We start from the raw sequence: 20,150 nt of genomic DNA on the forward strand, positions 1-20,150 counted from the left end.
ACAGTGCAGCACAAAATACTACCGCAACGGAACCAGATACCACAGGGCAGCACAAAATACTGCCGCAACGGAACCAGATACCACAGGGCAGCACAAAATACTGCCGCAACCGAAGCAGATACCACAGGGCAGCACAAAATACTGCCGCAACGGAACCAGATACCACAGGGCAGCACAAAATACTGCCGCAACGGAACCAGATACCACAGGGCAGCACAAAATACTGCCGCAACGGAACCAGATACCACAGGGCAGCACAAAATACTGCCGCAACGGAACCAGATACCACAGGGCAGCACAAAATACTGCCGCAACGGAACCAGATACCACAGGGCAGCACAAAATACTTCCGCAACGGAACCAGATACCACAGGGCAGCACAAAATACTAACGGAACCAGATACCACAGTGCAGCACAAAATACTGCCGCAACGGAACCAGATACCACAGGGCAGCACAAAATACTGCCGCAACCGAACCAGATACCATACCACAGGGCAGCACAAAATACTGCCGCAACGGAACCAGATACCACAGGGCAGCACAAAATACTGCCGCAACGGAACCAGATACCACAGGGCAGCACAAAATACTGCCGCAACGGAACCAGATACCACAGGGCAGCACAAAATACTGCCGCAACGGAACCAGATACCACAGTGCAGCACAAAATACTGCCGCAACGGAACCAGATACCACAGTGCAGCACAAAATACTGCCGCAACGGAACCAGATACCACAGTGCAGCACAAAATACTGCCGCAACGGAACCAGATACCACAGTGCAGCACAAAATACTGCCGCAACGGAACCAGATACCACAGTGCAGCACAAAATACTGCCGCAACGGAACCAGATACCACAGTGCAGCACAAAATACTGCCGCAACGGAACCAGATACCACAGTGCAGCACAAAATACTGCCGCAACGGAACCAGATACCACAGTGCAGCACAAAATACTGCCGCAACGGAACCAGATACCACAGTGCAGCACAAAATACTGCCGCACGGAACCAAGATACCACAGGGCACGCACAAAATACTGCCGCAACGGAACCAGATACCACAGAGGCAGCACAAAATACTGCCGCAAACGGAACCAGATACCACAGGGCAGCACAAAATACTGCCGCAACGGAACCAGATACCACAGGGCAAAGCACAAAATACTGCCGCAACTGAACCAGATACCACAGGGCAGCACAAAATACTGCGCAACTGAACCAGATACCACATGGCAGCACAAAATACTGCCGCAACTGAAACCAGATACCACAGGGCAGCAACAAAATAACTGCCGCAACGGAACCAGAATACCACAGGGCAAGCACAAAATACTGCCGCAACGGAACCAGATACCACAGTGCAGCCAAAATACCAACCAGATACTACAGTGCAGCACATACTGCCGCAACCCAGATTACCACAGTGGGCAGCACAAAAATCTGCCGCAACGGAACCAGATACCACAGGGCAGCACAAAATACTGCCGCAACGGAACCAGATACCACAGGGCAGCACAAAATACTACCGCAACGGAACCAGATACCACAGTGCAGCACAAAATACTGCAGCAATTAATTAATTCTGAGATCATCAGATCTTTATGTACCTGGCTTTTGGCTAAGAGGAGAGCTAGGGCGGCCCTCTGGACATCGCCCCACCAGGTTCTATGGCCAGTCCGCCCCTGATTTGCGGTATGGCCACATGGATTAATGTGTGCAGGGCCCCATGGATGAGAAATAAAGTCCTTTTCCTCCGAGAATGGGGCTGTTCTCCAGCGGCCGCAGCAGTTATGTGCTCATACACCTTCAACAGCTGTTGTCCAGATGAGAGCTACTTCCCCCAATTCCGCCAAACGTATACAAGTTTGGATCGGCTAAGTGTGCATGTTTTCAATGGCAAGAGAGAGCTGCTGCCAGACATCTGTGGTGGCGGTTTATTACATTATGGCTATGAGTGATTTATACTTACGATCTGTTTTATGGTTTAGAGCTAAAATCTTCCAGCATTTCTACGTGGCCCAAAGTCAGATTAGAGGCACAGTGTAGTAATAGGGTGTAGGAGAATCTATCTGGGTGTTTCTGACGACAGATTTGTAGTCTGTTGCCAGTGACAACCAGCAGAATTGTGAATGTGATTTCTAAGCTGAGTGTTTTTGCACAAGGTAATTGTGATGTGTATGCACTGAATGAACCAAGTTAGGTCTAAGAGTACGACTACACTGGTCGCACGACAGCCGTCGCAGCCAGGTTCGCTGAGTAGCGGCGATCCCATAGAAATGAATGGGATCTCCATGCCTGTTGCAAAAAATCCAGCAGTGTTGGCAGGCAGAAGAGACCATATAGCGGTCTGCTTTAGGCCCCTTTCACACGGGCGAGTTTTCTGTGCGGGTGCGATGCGTGCGGTGAACGTATTGCACCCGCACTGAATCCTGACCCATTCACTTCTATGGGGCTGTGCACATGAGCGGCGATTTTCACGCATCACTTGTGCGTTGAGTGAAAATCGCAGCATGCTCTATATTGTGCGATTTTCACGCGACGCAGGCCCCATAGAAGTGAATGGGGTGCGTGAAAATCGCAAGCATCCGCAAGCAAGTACGGATGCGGTGCGATTTTCACGCATGGTTGCTAGGTGACAGTCTATTCACTGTACTATTTTCCCTTATAACATGGTTATAAGGGAAAATAATAGCATTCTGAATACAGAATGCATAGTACAATAGGGCTGGAGGGGTTAAAAAAAAAAAATTAACTCACCTTCTCCTCTTGATCGCGTAGTTCCCGGTCTCTTTACTTCTTGAATGAGCTGTGGGCTAAAGGACCTGTGGTGACGTCAGATCACATGCTCCATCACCACGGTGATGGACCATGTGATTGGAGCATGTGATCTGACGTCACCACAGGTCATTTAGCCCACAGCTCATTCAAGAAGTAAAGAGACCGGGAACTACGCGATCAAGAGGAGAAGGTGAGTTAACTTTTATTATTTATTTTTTTAACCCCTCCAGCACTATTATACTCTGTATTCAGAATGCTATTATTTTTCCTTATAACCATGTTATAAGGGAAAATAATACAATCTTCAGAACATCAATCCCAAGTCCGAACTTCTGTGAAGAAGTTCGGGTTTGGGTACAAAGCATGCGCGATTTTTCTCACGGGAGTGCAAAACGCATTACAATGTTTTGCACTCGCGCAGAAAAATCGTGCATTTTCCCGCAACGCACACGCCTCTTATCCGGGCCAAAAACATGACGCCCGTGTGAAAGAGGCCTTAGTGTATGCTTACATGTGGCAGGTTTGTTGTAGAAAAATCCTTGCATCTGAAGGGAGGTGTTACTGCAGCGTGTGCATGGAGTTTTACAAACCAAATTAGATTTGACCCCTTCTACCCCGGGCCTGTATTCACCTTCCTGCCTAGGCCATTTTTTTTGCAAATCTGACGTTTGTCACTTTGTGGTAATTACTTTGGAACGCTTTTACCTTATCCAAGCCATTCTGAAATTGTTTTCTCGTGAGACATTGTACTTCATGACAGTGGTAAACTTGATTTGATATATTTCATCTTTATTTATAAAAAAAAAATCAAAAATTTGGAAAAGTTCACAATTTTCTAAATTTCAGTTTCTCGACTTTTAGGACAGATAGTAATACCTCATAAAATAGTTATCAATCAACATTTCCCATATATCCGCTTCATGTTGGCATCATTTTGTAGGTTTTTTTTTTTTTTTAGCACGTTCGAAGGCTTCGAATTTTAGAAGCAAAGCCATTTTTTTAAGCACCAATTCAGTTATAAACCACCTAGATATTACCCCATTTTAGAAAATACACCCCTCAAATTATTTAAAACTGATGTTAAACTGTTAACCCATGAGGTGAAATATAAAAATGCTATTTTTTTTATTTTTATTCATGCTGTGTTGAAAGAAAAAAATTATTAACCGCAAAATAAACCTTTTTAATGTGTATTACTCAGATTCTGCAGTTTACAGAAATACGCCACATGTGGTGGTAAACTGCTGTAGGTGCACATGGCAGCACTGGGAAGGGAAGGAGCGCCATAAGGCTTTGGCAGCGCAGATTTTGATGCATTGGTTTACGGGCGCCTTGGGTTTTCATTTTTTTTGGGCAATTTTCGTATGTGTGTGTGGGGGGGGGGTGCTCTTTTTTTTACATGATGGGGGTGACGTTTTCATTGGTGTGTATATATGACTTTTTGATCACTTAATATTACGCATTTTGTAAGGTGAGGTGACAAAAAAAAAAAATCTTCTGGCACGGTTTTTAGTTATTTATTTTTACAGCGTTCACCTGACAGGGTAGATCATATGATATAACTATAGAAACCTAGAATGTGTCGGCAGATAAGAACCATTCGGCCCATCTAGTCTGCCCAATATACTGAATACTATGGATAGCCCCGGCCCTATCTTATATAAAGATACAGAGCTGGTTGTTACAGACACAGTGATACCTAATGTGTCTTTTTTTATTTTTGTTAAGTTTTACACAGTAAAAGCATTTATGAAAAAAAAAAAAAATTGTTTTTGTGTTACCATTTTCTGAGAGCCATATTTAGTTTTTTTTTTTTTTTGCGATTGTCTTAGGTAGGGGCTCATTTTTTTGCAGGATGAGAAGACTGGTACCATTTTGGAGTACATATGACTTTTTGCTTGTTATTATACTTTGTGGGGCAAGGTGACCAAAAACGGCTGTTTTGGCACATTGTCTTTTTTTTTTTTTTTTTACAGCATTTACCTGATGGGGTATAGCATGTGATATTTTTATAGAGCAGGTTGTTACGGACGCGGCAATACCGAATAGGTCTACTTTTTTTTTTTTTTTTACTATATTATAGGAGTTAATCAGAAAAAAAAAAACACGGAAGTTACTCTGTGTGCATTCAGTTTCCATATTTCCGTTCCACAAAAAAATAGAACGTCCTATTATTGTCTGCATTACGTACAAGGATAGGACTGTTCGATTAGGGGCCAGCTGTTCTGTTCTGCAAAATAGGGAATGCACACGAACGGCATCCGTATTTTTTGTGGACCGCAAAATACATACGGTTGTGTGCATGAGGCCTAAGGCCCCTTTCACACGAGCAAGACTGATTAGTAGTGTTGATCACGAATATTCAAATTGCGAATTTTAATCGCGAATATCGGCACTTCGAGAATTCACGAATATTTCGAATATCGCAAAATATATTCGTAATTGCGAATATTCGATTTTTGTGAAAATACCAGTTCATGCGAATTTTTATGCGAAAATTTGTATGCAAATTTTCGCAATCAAGAAAATTAATGCCTGGAGATCATGAATTTGCGAATATTCACCCAAATATTCGCGAATTCGAATATTGCCCCTGCCGCTCATCTCTACTGATTAGGTCCGGATGCGTTCAATGAAACTCGCACTATTTTGCAAGCAAGTTCACTCAGTTGTCTGCGATTGCGTTCAGTTTTTTCCGCACGGGTGCAATGCGTTTTGATGCGTTTTTCACGCGCGTGATAAAAAACTGAAGGTTTACAAACAGCATCTCTTAGCAACCATCAGTGAAAAATGCATCGCACTTGCTTGCGGATGCAATGCGTTTTTCACGCAGCCCCATTCACTTCTATGGGGCCAGGGCTGCAGTGAAAAACGCAGAATATAGAACATGCTGCGATTTTTACGCAACGCAGAACTGATGCGTGAAAAACAACGCTCATGTGCACAGACCCATTGAAATGAATAGGGTCAGGATTCAGTGCCGGTGCTATGCGTTCACGTCACGCATTGCACCCGCGTGGAAAACTCGCTCGTGTGAAAGGGGCCTAAGAGTACAGCCGACTGCCCAATGGGGCTGAACCATAATTGTTCATCCTTTAGCCCTGGAAACAGCAAGAGGCATTTCCACCCCTGATGCAGTTAAGTAATGCAGACCCTTCAGTGTGCACTTTGCCCATAGCTCTTTGTTTAGCACCATAAATATCAGGAAACTCCATAATTGTGTTAAAGGTGTTATCAGAGTTGTGTAAAAAAAAAAAATATATAAAAAGCGGTGTAAATCTGATGGTCAGCAATATATACCCAAACTAAGCAAGTTTTAGGCAACAAAAATTCTATTTCCTCATTTCCCTAGTTCTGTTCTGGCCCCTTTGTTGACGTGCAGTTGCAGAGCTGTGGGGGCATGTAACAACAACAATATTTGAGGGTGTCAACAAAGACTTTGCGCTGCAAATGGAGTGAATAAACTAGCTGCCCGGTCTGCTGGGATACTCATGGTGTATGTGTGGGACTACAGGTCCCAGCTGTACAGTACAATAACATTGCTGATATGCACAAGATCTTACCCCTACCTGTTCTTGTGCAATGCTCTGCAGACACCTCTTCTGCGGGCTTGTGAGGAACTCCTGTGGCCTGTGTCTGCAAAGTAAGGAGGGAGGATCCTGTGCAACTGCTCAGTACCTGAGGCAGAGCCTCCAGCCCTGAGTCTGTGCTGCTGATGGTAAAAGGGGTTAAACTGCTGAAGAATCCTGTGGGAGGAGACACAGGGCAGGGGGTGTGGCTTGTTCTAACCAGCACAGCCTACGGTGAGGTTTCCTGCACAAAGGCAGAACTGCTCCCCCAGGATTGTGCATGAGAGAAGATGACATCACAGGTCATGTGACCCTCAGCTAACTAGGAGAACGGCTACGGGAGAGGAAGGAATTGAACTTGGACAACCCCTTTAACACAAAATAATCGTCTTGTTGGAAATGCACTCTCGTATCTAGATCATTACAGGGTGGGGGTTACACCACTATGGGAGAAATCACCCAAAGTACAGGTAGTCTATGTAAGGGAGAGTTCACATCACCGTTTTTTTTCTGTTCTTCTGATACGTAAGAAGAGTAGAAAAAAAAAATCCTGTGCATTAGTTATGCACATTTGGCATCCCTTTGCGCCATTTCCATCTGAGATCCATTTTTTTTTTTTGACAGAAAAAAGTACTACTCTATAACATGCTGCATGTGCATGGCGACCGGTTCCCTTTAAGAATAACCAGCACTCACCCAACCACCCCGTTTAGCATTTCCTATAGACTTCCATACAAACGCCAAAAACAGGCTGACGCTCTGGGTCTGCAGTACACGGGTTCCCTCAGCCTGGGCTCTGCTGCTGGCCTGTAAATCCCCTGATAATAGGGTAAGCTCGGTGCTTCCGGCACCTTCCCTTCCAATACTAAACAAGCGAATGCTATTTATGCCAAGTTTTAATCTGAAATTAAAAAAAACATCCATCATATGTGAAACTCTCCACTAGAATAAATGAGGACAGAAGCGCCGGCAGTCACAACCCCATATTAAAATAATTTATTGGCTCCACACTGTACACGGATGCTCGGTCATACACATAAATAAGACATACTACACACACACAGCTCAGGTCAGACACAGCACAACAGGAGCCATGTGAGCAAAATGTGATTTCGGCTTTTTTTTTTTTTTTAATCCATACCCTGTATGTCCCAGTCTCAGGACTGCGCTGGCCGAGGAGATCAGGAGTCTGGGCTGCGTCTTCAGTACAATAGAGTCCATAGATTTGGACCCTGCACAGATCTTATAATAGTCTCTTTGTACGAACCTATAATATCCACACTACAACTGCAGACATTGAGCGCGTCCCCCCTCCAGCAGCTTTGTAATCCTGAGCAGTGGATTTCAATACAGACCACCCGAGGCAGGGAGGAGAGGGGCTTCTCAATTCTGGAGAGACCCAGTAGAGGTATAGAGGAAACACGACTAAAGTGTATCACATTCTGACAGGAATGACGTTGTGCCCGATCAGTGCGGCGTCCCGTTATTCTGATCGTCCAGTGCAATCTTCCCAAGAATCTGCTGATCCAGCTCATTATTCCCCACCGGAAGCTGAAAGAAGTTCATTTCGGCGGCCAATGCCGCCATTGCCGATGGGTCCTGCCCAAACTGTGCTCGGAGCATCATGTCCATCTTTTCAAGTCGTCGTTTTAACCGTTTGGCCTCGCGCTCCCGAACGAGCCGCGCCTGCCGCTTCTCTGGTGTCTCGTTGGCCCGTTTCAAGCGCATTGCCTCGCGATCTCGCTGCAAGCGTCTTGCTCGCTGCTCATCCGTCTCCTGCATTCTCTGCTGCCTCTTAGCTTCTCTGTCCCTCATCCGTCTCAGCTCTCGTTCCTCGGGGGTCTCGCTGTCTCGTCTGCTCTTCTTGGCGGTACGCTCTCTCTCCAGCCTTTGCATTCTTGCCTGCACAGGCTCGTTCTGTCTACGACCAGCCCACTTGCGCACCGTGGGGGTCTGGCTTGCCATCATCTGCCTATAAGCCACACAGTTATTGCACACTAGTAAAACTCCCGCAGGGTAAACCGCATTGAAGTCCGTACCATTGGGGCTTTTGTGGTCGTTCTGATCCCAGCTTTCTGGGGACAAAACCTCTGGCAGCTTTTCACTGGAAGTAAACAGAGTACGGTTATTAGGGTGAATCGTGGCAGATTTCCATTCCATTCATCTGAATGGGGTTATTCCTGCAGCCTACCCCAGTAAGATGAATGGGCAGGTGCAGAAATTTCCGACCTTATATTACATAGTCGTAGCAAGTTATTTTACCAGAAAAGCCAGATGTCTGGATGGTGGACAAGAGATTGAAGGCTTTACCCAGATCTTAGACTGTGTGATACCAGCGGCTGCAGGCAGTGACCATGCTGGAGCTACACAAGGGCATGTAGATTCAAGGTAGTCACCTCAGCCTGCCTATGCCACCTAGACAGCTTTAAAGGGGTTGTCTCACCTCATCAACTTATTATGTGTATAAGGGTCCATTCACGCGTCTGTTATTCTGGGTCCGCATCAGTTCCGCAATTTTACGGAAGGGGTGCAAACCCATTCATTCAAATATAGAGCATGTCCTATTATTGTCCGAAATTGCGGACAAGAATAGGCATTTCTATCATAGGGCCGGCCATGGGCGGTCCACAAAATGCGGAATGCACACTGCCGGTATCAGTGTTTTGTGGGACCGCAAAACACTTACGGACGTGTGATTGCACCCCAACATTGATAAAAGTAACATTAGCAGTAATGGCTCTGGTCCCCACTTTTATTTTTTTTACACACAGACTGCTCAACTCTAGGGGTTATGGCCACGATTGCGCACAGCAAGAAAAAAAAGCTGGCCTTTCTGGTGGACGGGAATAGCTGGAACGAGTGCGCACCGGACTACGTGCATACGCATTCGCTCCCATTCCTGGTCACTTCTCAATCTCCACTGGCATCCTCTCCTTTAAGAAACAGATCGCTGCAACCACTTGCTTGTCACGGTCTGTACAGGGTCTGCTCTGCTGAGACTCCTAGTGATTCTGATACACTAGCAGCCTTAGGAGCGTGCGCGGACAGGCAAGGGGCGGGATTACATTATGCCAGAACCGCTGACTGCGCCATCACTGACAGCAGGAGCCGTGCGCGCCGAGGACTAAAATCATTAGGTGAGACAACCCCTTCAATTAAAAGGTCAAACTAACATGGTTTGGTGAATCAAGGATTGAGGATTTCAATTGCGCCATTTTATTACAACTAGTATGTCCTTAAAAGGGCTGCTAGGATTAGGGAAAAAAAATAATCTGTTTCCAAAAACAGCACCACTGTTGCTCACGGGCTTTTGTCATGTATTGCAGCTCAGCCATATTCACATTGAAGGGACTGAGCTTTAAAACCAGGCAGACATGATTAAAGGGGGTGGTGTCCGAACCCCAAAGCAGTTTAATTACAGCCCTAAGGCCCCTTTTTAATTTATGATGCTATGTAACCCTTAGAGGTCTGGAATGTACTGGATAACACTGACATATTGCTGTCAGTGTTATCCAATACGCTCCAGAACTGTAAGGGTTGCACAGCATCATAAATCAATATAATGCTATGCGACCCCCGGCTGTGCTGGGAGGTCAGGACGGAAGCTGCGAGTCAGGAGCGCGACACTCGCTCGTCTGAAACCAGCCTAAAATTGACTAGCGTAAAAATGCACTCCCCTGTCCACCGGTGCTCTGTTCCAGTGCCGAGGGTCTTGCCCCTGCTACGGAGCGCAGGTGGAAAGGAGTGCACTTTTTTTTTTTTATAATCACTTTCAGGGCCACAATTAAAAGGTTTGTTTGTGATTTTTTTCCAGTTTTTAAACGATGCATCTGAATACTTTTTGTAATTGCATGTAAATTTAGTATAGCCGAGTTATTCAATTAATTCTATCTGCACAGCGCCACCTGCTTTCTCTGTCCCTGCTCACTGAGGTGGACACACATGCTCAGTTCCATCTTTTAACTGAAGCAGCCTGGACACGCCCCCTCAGGGAGGACACGCCCCCTAGCTAGGTTTGATAAAGGCTACCATGTAGCCGAAACGTTGCCGTCTGGTTTTTATGGTGCACTTTCTGTGAAGCTCGTCCCATAAAGAATGCACTGAAGATGCTGCCGTCGCCTCTTTTCGTTCACGTTCCCCGAGCCGTCAGCCTGATATACATCTAGCGGAGCAATGAATGGGGTGATCTCTAGATCCATGTGAGGTACAGGACTAGCAATTATTATTTTTTTCTAATCTTGGATGAGCCCTGTAATCTCAAACTTTGGAGCTTGCAATCCTCACCTGTTAAAGGTCTCGTGGCTGGAGAACTGAGCACCGCACACAGCGCAGTTGGAAAGCTGATCCTCTGAATGTATGAGGAGATGTCGCCCTAGGGACCCCGGGGAGCTGAGGGCTCGGCCACACACTGGACACAGATAGCTCTTTGCACTCACCACAGCAGCTGTGTGCTGAAGACAAGAGGACAGGTTAGTAGCGGAATATAAAAAAAAAGACAAAAAGTCCCACGGTCCGATATGAGGACCGTGCTGTGATAGAAGGGAGCACTAGGACTGTCCGTCACCTACCTGATACACGTGAGTGATCAGCTGCTCGCGGCTCTCGCAGTCAAGGTGACAAAGTGGGCAAATAAGTGCAGAATCCAGGCTACTGTCAAGAGACTCAGAGGTCTAACAAAAGAGGAAGGAAGTGTTACTAAGATTTTTTTTATTTTTTTTTTTTTTTTTTTTTACAATATTTCAGATAATTATATAGATAAGATAATCATATAGGCCCGGTCAACAAGGGAGCGAAAGGAATAGGCAAGAGCCTAACCAGTTTAGAGACCCCCCCCCTTCCTTCCTTGATCTGCACTTGGCCGATTTTACAAATCTTGAAGAACTCCTTGAAATAATACAATTCTAGCTGCCAGTTTCGTCGCTCCCCACTGTATGCAAAAACAAGGAGGGCACCCCTTTGGAAGACACAGATGCTGCAGCGCCAAATGCAGAAGTCTGTGACCCTGAAGCAACACTGAGATCGGCGCATGCGCAAATGAAAATGGATTCCTCTGCAAAAGAAACAGGGCATGTGCCAGTCCAATACTGTCCTGCGCAACAGCGATGTGGATGACACGGGGGACACGCCGCTCGAAATCTCATCCACATCAATCAAAGAAGGAGCGGTTCGCTTTTGGCTAGCAGCGGGATGCTGCTCAAACCCATGGCTCAGGGGTCACCGGATCAAGCCACTTCCAGTCCGGTGGGGATCACAAGCAGCTGGAAAACTGGGGAAGAGCAAGTTCTGTCCGTTGGGTTCAGTGGCTCCTAGCCCAGATGACCCCTTTAAGTGTTAATATGCCTTTAAGTGGATATCAGCATTTTGTTTGTTATAGGAGATCTGTAAAGACTCCTTCACACATCAGTGTTTGGTCAGTGATTTCTATCAGCGATTGTGAGCCGCAATCAGGAGTGGAGCCTCCACAGACATCAGGTATAAGGGAAAGATCTGCTTCTGTTCTGGGTTTAGAGCCGCACCTGGTTTTGACTCACGATAACTGATGGAAATCACTGACTGTGTGAATAAGGTCTAAGGGTCCTTTCACACTAGCGTTTTTCTTTTCCGGCATAGAGTTCCGTCCTTGGGGCTCAATACTGGAAAAAAACTGATCAGTTTTATCCTAATGCATTCTGAATGGAGAGCAATCCGTTCAGGATGTCTTCAGTTCAGTCTTTTTGACTTTTCAGGACGGAGATAATACCGCAGCAGGCTTCGGTTTTATCTCCGTCCAAAATTCCGGAACACTTGCTGGAATGCCGGATCCGGCATTTTTTCGCATTGACATGCATTAATGCCGGATCCGGCCCCGAGTGTTCCGGCAAAACGGGTCCGGCATTGTGGTCTGTGCATGCTCAGACCGGAAAGAAATAGGCTGGATCAGTTTTTCTGGATGAGAGACGGATCCGGCATTTCAATGCATTTGTCATACGGATCAGGATCCTGATCCGTCTGACAAATGCCATCAGTTTGCATACGTTTTGACGGATCCGGCAGGCAGTTCCGGCGACTAAACTGCCTGCCAGAATCCTCTGCCGCAAGTGTGAAAGTAGCCTAACTCACATACTGTGACTGTGGCCATTTTGTGGACTATGTGGTGTAGTACCACAGCAGGCAGATGGCGCTAGAAGTATCTTTTATCCCCCCCACCCCTTACCATAGACATATTTTCTCGTTTCATGGTCTTTCTGCTTACACCCGGTTCTTCTTCTTCTTCTTCTCTCTCAGGGTTGTCCTCCTCAGAGGCCTGAGATGACAGCTCATCAATGGTAGTATCATCATCGCTGTCGCCTGGAATAAGGAAAACAACATTAAGGTGGAGGCTACAGTGCACTTACAAAAGGAACTATAGACGGTAAGGAGAGGTTCACACAGGGCAGCAATACGGCCAACTCCAAAGAGATTGTTGCAATTAGAACAATGGCTTTGATTTTTTTTTTTTTTTATTGGAAACAGTGCCACTCTTGTTCATGGGCTGTGCCTGGTACTGCAGCTCCAGACAGTAGACAAGAGTGGTGCTATTTCTCGAGAATCCCTTTAAGGGTCTATTCACACATCCGTGTGTGTTTTGCGGATCCACGGATCCGTAAGACACGGACATCCGCGATGCGTGTTCCGCATTTTGCGGACAGCACATCCCGGCACTTAATAGAAAATGCCTTTTCTTGTCCGCAATTGCGGACAAGACTAGGACATGTTCTATTTTTTTCGGGATCAGAATTGTGGACCCGGAAATGTGGATCCGCAATTCCGGATCCGGGCAGCACATCGTGCTGCCCCATAGAAATGAATGGGTTCGCAAAATGCAGAAACGAAGTTTGCGGTCGTGTGAATGGACCCTAATAAATAGGCCCAAAATGCAGTGAAGTAACGCGATGCACAATACTCCATAAATCCTCCTTCACTGCTGCGGTTAAACTCCTGCAGTTTTCGCACTGGCCACTAGGACTGATAATAGGTGCCACTTCTTGGTCTGTACAGATGACTTTACTGCAGTTATCTGCTCATCTGTCATTCTAATCCTGCCTGTAATGTTATCACCTGTGTGTATAGATAACACGGGATCCTCTATTCACAATAGGCGATTGTCAGAGCTTATCTTTCCCTGTACAATGATCCTCTGCACAGGTCACAGAGCATGCCCCGAAAACTCCCCCATAGAAGTCAATGAGGTCCCCTCCTGACCATTGTGTCTATGGCCCATGGGGCTGCCATAAAGCAGTTTTCTTAATGCTTTCTAAATGCTGTTAAGAACGGCTCAGGCAAGATGGCCGCCCCCGTAATTTCAGGAAAGAGAATAAATTTATAAATAAATCTGCAATCAGAAAAAAAAGAATGTGTATTCCTATCTGTTTTTAACTGGCAGAATAATATTTTTTTTTGATGGCCCTTGGTCGACTGCACTGTTCACACAGAACCCACAAGCTCAGGTAAGAAGTGGTTAAATGGGCATGATGAGAGTTATCCCCGCTGCTGCAGACGGGTGTCATCTGTATAACGCTGCGGGTTCAGCGCCATACACGTTTATAGCAAAAACCCCTTTAAATTTTTTAAAGCCTATATACACACAGTAGTGAAATGTAGGACCGGGATGTTTTTTTTTTTTATTTGCAATGCGTTCAACCATCATCCCCCTTTGTTCTGAGGAAGAAGAGAAGTGACAGCCCCGCCGCGCTGTGCCTGACTCACTGCTACTCCGGTCGTTCTGCTCCACGTCGGTGGCTTCCTCTTTTACAATCTCCGTTTTCATCATCGCTTCACAAGCTTGTCGTTCCAATCCTGCAAACATGTTCTCCCCTGAAGAAGGAAAGAGAAGCCCGTGACACACGACCCATGGTTCGCCTTCCGCTGGAGACACACTGCTGCATCACAGAACTGCGCGCAAAGCGATCCCCTAATGTTACGAGCATCGCCGCTGCAATTCCAAATACAAAGAACTGCAGGAAACTGGCTGAGCCCATAAGGGGTTAAAGTACTGATCTATGGGACTTGTTAGGTAAGAGGCCCACAGACATTACATCTCATGTCCATAGGAAAAGCAACCAACCAGTAAAATCCATGACCATCCGACTGGTTGGATGTGTACCTTTGGTTCCTCTGAGGTAAGTGACACCAGACGTGTCTTGCTGCTCTGTCTTAGGTCACCTATCAGTGGGTAATGGTGCCTGGGTGTGTGTGTGTGTGTATCTAATATATATAAGTTTGGGATATTTGGCTTGTGGGTGAAATTTCAGGACCAACTGAAAATGTGCTGTTCACCGAGCAGAAATGATGGAGACAACAAGGAGAGCGCTGTGCATCAGCCACTGTGTGAATGGTCCGGCGACAGCCCAGACTACTCGAAGAACGTCAGTAATCCAGTCATTGTGCCTCTGCAGGAACAACACAGGCCTAATGTCATCTTCATGGAGGACAAGTGCACCAGCTCATCGAGGTCCATCATTAGGGAACGGCTGCTGGAGACTGGGAGACCTCACATGGAGTGACCTGCACTTTCTCCAAACCCCATTCAAAACCTGTGGCATCAGCTGAGTCGCCGTGTAGAGGCTCGTAACTCTGTACCCCGGAACCTCAATGACCTGAGGGCCGCCCTTCCAGAAGAGTGGGGAGCCATGCCTCAGCAGACGATAAGGCCTCTTTCACACGAGCGTGACGGATTACATCCAGGTGCGTTCAGTGAAACTCGCACAATTTTGCAAGCAAGTTCAGTCAGTTTTGTCTGTGATTGCATTCAGTTTTTTCTGTGCAATGCATTTTGATGCGTTTTTTACGCGCGTGATAAAAAACCTGAAGGTTTACAAACAGCATCTCTTAGCAACCATAAGTGAAAAACGCATCGCATCCGCACGCAATGCGTTTTATACTGAAGCCCCATTCACTTTTATGGGGCCTGAGCTGCGTGAAAAACTCGCTATTGTGAAAGGGGCCTACGGTTGTCAAGCTGTAACTGATGCTCAAGGCCACAGGACAAGTTCCTGACATTTGGTGGCGGTGTACCCAGCACTGGTGTCAGCTTTTGTATCAATAAATTGTTTGAGATGAGGAAATCGCCATCGCTGCTTCTACTTAATGCCCGACTTTCATCATATAACATCACTGGAGCCAGAACTTTTTATGTTTTCCATAAATTTCACTAATATATATCTCACGCGATCCCCTTCCCATTTACATGCAGAGGTCGGCCGAGCATGCATGTGCTGTGAATGGGAGAAAGACCCTCGTCTACTGGCAGCATCTCCACAAGAAGAAAGGGATCAGGCATGTTGAACTCCTTCTGCCAGATCCGTAACTCCCCCGATATCTGCCATTGGGGTAGTCGGGATGTCTCCATTGATTTTGTGCACAATGACCCATACAAATCAATGGTGCAGTTCGCGCCACCCAGGGCCGTGCACCATTCTGGACCGATGGCTGGGTCCATGTCCTACAGGAACACCCCGGATCCGGCCTTACTCCGCGCGGACCGAGTACTCACAATGTACTTTGTTTGGAGTCGTCTGTTTCCTCCGGGACATCTTACGGAGCTGGCTACATTCACGCCGACCCTCTACACGCAGCAGCTCTGAAATCAGGAGAAAAGACGAAGAGTCAAACGATGCAGGCGAGAAAACGGCCGGTGTTATGCATCAGGTCATAATGGGCGATATTTACCAAAACCAGGGCGAGAGAAGCCTTTCCAGCTGGACGCCCATGATCCAGCTACCGAGGAGATTAACGATGGAGGACACAAAGCCTGTACGCGTGATCCATGGCAGGGGGTCAGCAGCCTCTGGCAGTCCCGCAGTTGTTAAACTACAACTCTCAGCAGACTCCATTCACATCTATGGGCCTTCTGAAAATAGCCAAGCATGTGTGCAGGCTGGGAGTTTTAGTTCCATCATAGCTGAAGGCTGCTGATCCCTCCCCACAGCGGGACCCCCAGGCCTTAAGACTCCCCACCAGCAGCAGGATGTGGGTTGGGGTCCCTACAGATTGATAGGGGTCCCTGAGGTCCCCCCCCCCCCCATTAAATGTGTCACCTATCCTGGAGATTGGTGGGTGATAAATACCCCTGCAGACACCCCAATCCTCAGGGGTCAGTGGGGGTCTCCCCATATACTATATGTAATACTCCCCCAGCCCATGCCATTCTCCAGTGATCGCAGCTCGGGTATAGCCTATCCATGGTGCCGGGCTTCATAGTCACTAGGGGGAGCCCTGCACTGTGCACCTCACGGGAGACTGCGGCCGTACATCTGAGCTCTGGTGCCCGGCGGCGGCCTCGGCCCTCCCCACCACTCACCTGCATGATCCCCGGCAGCCGCCCGGCCCCGGTACCCGCGGGTGTCCCTGCTCCACACAGACGGCGAATGCTGCTGCCTGCCGGAGGGAGAGAGGCCCTCTGATGACGTCACGCGGTCATGTGACCGGGGTGGATGGGAAGTGCTGATAATGCGGGGTCTGTGATCCGCAGCAGGAGGGATACAAGTGCTTACATAGCAACTCCACGTCCAGCAGCATCCTATACACAGGCAGCCTCCGGCCTTTAGAGCCCCCCTATACACAGGCAGCCTCCGGCCTCTAGAGCCCCCCCCACTATACACAGGCAGCCTCCACCCTCTAGAGCCCCCCCCACTATACACAGGCAGCCTCCACCCTCTAGAACCCCCCCACTATACACAGGCAGCCTCCACCCTCTAGAACCCCCCCACTATACACAGGCAGCCTCCACCCTCTAGAACCCCCCCACTATACACAGGCAGCCTCCACCCTCTAGAGCCCCCCCACTATACACAGGCAGCCTCCACCCTCTAGAGCCCCCCCACTATACACAGGCAGCCTCCACCCTCTAGAACCCCCCCCCCCCCACACTTTACACAGGCAGCCTCCACCCTCTAGAACCCCCCCCACTATACACAGGCAGCCTCCACCCTCTAGAACCCCCCCCCCCCACTATACACAGGCAGCCTCCACCCTCTAGAACCCCCCCCCCACTATACACAGGCAGCCTCCACCCTCTAGAGCCCCCCCACTATACACAGGCAGCCTCCACCCTCTAGAGCCCCCCCCCTATACACAGGCAGCCCCCACCCTCTAGAGCCCCCCTATACACAGGCAGCCTCCACCCTCTAGAGCCCCCCTATACACAGGCAGCCTCCACCCTCTAGAGCCCCCCCCATACACAGGCAGCCTCTACCCTCTAGAGCCCCCCCCCCATACACAGGCAGCCTCTACCCTCTAGAGCCCCCCCCATACACAGGCAGCCTCTACCCTCTAGAGCCCCCCCCATACACAGGCAGCCTCTACCCTCTAGAGCCCCCCCCCCCCTCATACACAGGCAGCCTCCACCCTCTAGAGCCCCCCCCTCATACACAGGCAGCCTCTACCCTCTAGAGCCCCCCCCCCATACACAGGCAGCCTCTACCCTCTAGAGCCCCCCCCCCCATACACAGGCAGCCTCTACCCTCTAGAGCCCCCCCCCATACACAGGCAGCCTCTACCCTCTAGAGCCCCCCCCCCATACACAGGCAGCCTCTACCCTCTAGAGCCCCCCCCCATACACAGGCAGCCTCTACCCTCTAGAGCCCCCCCCCCCCATACACAGGCAGCCTCTACCCTCTAGAGCCCCCCCCCATACACAGGCAGCCTCTACCCTCTAGAGCCCCCCCCCCATACACAGGCAGCCTCTACCCTCTAGAGCCCCCCCCCCCATACACAGGCAGCCTCCACCCTCTAGAGCCCCCCCCCCATACACAGGCAGCCTCCACCCTCTAGAGCCCCCCCCCATACACAGGCAGCCTCCACCCTCTAGAGCCCCCCTATACACAGGCAGCCTCCACCCTCTAGAGCCCCCCCCCTATACACAGGCAGCCTCTACCCTCTAGAGCCCCCCCCCCCATACACAGGCAGCCTCTACCCTCTAGAGCCCCCCCCCCCATACACAGGCAGCCTCTACCCTCTAGAGCCCCCCCCCATACACAGGCAGCCTCTACCCTCTAGAGCCCCCCCCCTATACACAGGCAGCCTCCACCCTCTAGAGCCCCCCCCCCCTATACACAGGCAGCCTCCATCCTCTAGAGCCCCCCTATACACAGGCAGCCTCCACCCTCTAGAGCCCCCCTATACACAGGCAGCCTCCATCCTCTAAAGCACCCCCCTAGACACAGGCAGCCTCTATCTTAAGGAACACCCCCTAAACACAGGCAGCCTCCATCCTCTAGAGCACCCCTAGACACAGGCAGCCTCCATCTTCTATAGCCCCCCTAGACACAGGCAGCCTCCATCCTCTAGAGCCCCCGCTATACATAGGCAGCCTCCATCCTCTAGAGCCCCCGCTATACACAGGCAGCCTCCATCCTCTAGAGCCCCCGCTATACACAGGCAGCCTCCATCCTCTAGAGCCCCCGCTATACACAGGCAGCCTCCATCCTCTAGAGCCCCCGCTATACACAGGCAGCCTCCATCCTCTAGAGCACCCCCTAAACACAGGCAGCCTCCCTCCTCTAGAGCACCCCCTAAACACAGGCCAGCCTCCCTCCTCTAGAGCCCCCCCTAAACACAGGCAGCCTCCCTCCCTCCTCTAGAGCACCCCCTAAACACAGGCAGCCTCCCTCCTCTAGAGCACCCCCTAAACACAGGCAGCCTCCCTCCTCTAGAGCACCCCCTAAACACAGGCAGCCTCCCTCCTCTAGAGCACCCCCTAAACACAGGCAGCCTCCCTCCTCTAGAGCACCCCCTAAACACAGGCAGCCTCCCTCCTCTAGAGCACCCCCTAAACACAGGCAGCCTCCCTCCTCTAGAGCACCCCCTAAACACAGGCAGCCTCCCTCCTCTAGAGCACCCCCTAAACACAGGCAGCCTCCCTCCTCTAGAGCACCCCCCTAAACACAGGCAGCCTCCCTCCTCTAGAGCACCCCCTAAACACAGGCAGCCTCCCTCCTCTAGAGCACCCCCTAAACACAGGCAGCCTCCCTCCTCTAGAGCACCCCTAAACACAGGCAGCCTCCCTCCTAAAGAGCACCCCCTAAACACAGGCAGCCTCCCTCCTCTAGAGCACCCCCTAAACACAGGCAGCCTCCCTCCTCTAGAGCACCCCCTAAACACAGGCAGCCTCCCTCCTCTAGAGCACCCCCTAAACACAGGCAGCCTCCCTCCTCTAGAGCACCCCCTATCCACAGGCAGCCTCCCTCCTCTAGAGCACCCCCTAAACACAGGCAGCCTCCCTCCTCTAGAGCACCCCCTAAACACAGGCAGCTTCTATCCTTTAGAGCACCCCCTATACACAGGCAGCCTCCATCCTTTAGAGCCCCCCTATACACAGGCAGCCTCCATCCTCTAGAGCACCCCCTAAACACAGGCAGCCTCCCTCCTCTAGAGCACCCCCCTAAAGACAGGCAGCCACCATCCACTACTAGAGCACCCCCTAAAGACAGGCAGCCACCATCCACTAGAGCAGTGGTCCCCAACAGTGATGGCCAGCAAACACATGCGGGCTGCCATCTTTAGTAAGGTAGACTCACCCATCCAGCGATGCACAGGTCAGCCCCTACCTGTGCCGGGAGCCGGTCTGAAATCAAATGCGGTCACTGGGAGCAGGCAGTTCCGAGAACAGCCGCCGGGGACCTTCATCAGGCTGTTCTCAGAACTGCCTGCTCCCGATGACCGCATTTGATCTCAGACCGGCTCCCGCACAGGTAAGTACTTACCTGTGCATCGCTGGACGGGTGAGTCTACCTTAGGGTTTTTTTTTTCTGTTATGGCGCTCGCCACATAGGATTTTT

The 20,150-nt window shown here is 49.4% G+C and overlaps 1 protein-coding gene across 1 annotated transcript; it reads right to left on the minus strand.

Annotated features, from left to right (window-relative positions):
• Window positions 1-7,335: 7,335 nt before the first annotated feature.
• Window positions 7,336-16,829, minus strand: ZNF821 (zinc finger protein 821). Its single transcript, XM_044269861.1, has 7 exons — window positions 16,673-16,829; window positions 15,866-15,952; window positions 14,080-14,187; window positions 12,548-12,681; window positions 10,923-11,024; window positions 10,639-10,805; window positions 7,336-8,458 (listed from the first exon to the last, which is right to left on the minus strand). Exons 2-7 carry the CDS (start codon window positions 15,903-15,905, stop codon window positions 7,822-7,824), a joined length of 1,188 nt encoding a protein of 395 aa, XP_044125796.1. The 5' UTR covers window positions 15,906-15,952; window positions 16,673-16,829; the 3' UTR covers window positions 7,336-7,821.
• Between the last annotated feature and the right edge of the window lie 3,321 nt (window positions 16,830-20,150).

This window comes from Bufo gargarizans, chromosome 10 (genome assembly GCF_014858855.1).
Source record: "Bufo gargarizans isolate SCDJY-AF-19 chromosome 10, ASM1485885v1, whole genome shotgun sequence".
NCBI lineage: Eukaryota > Metazoa > Chordata > Amphibia > Anura > Bufonidae > Bufo > Bufo gargarizans.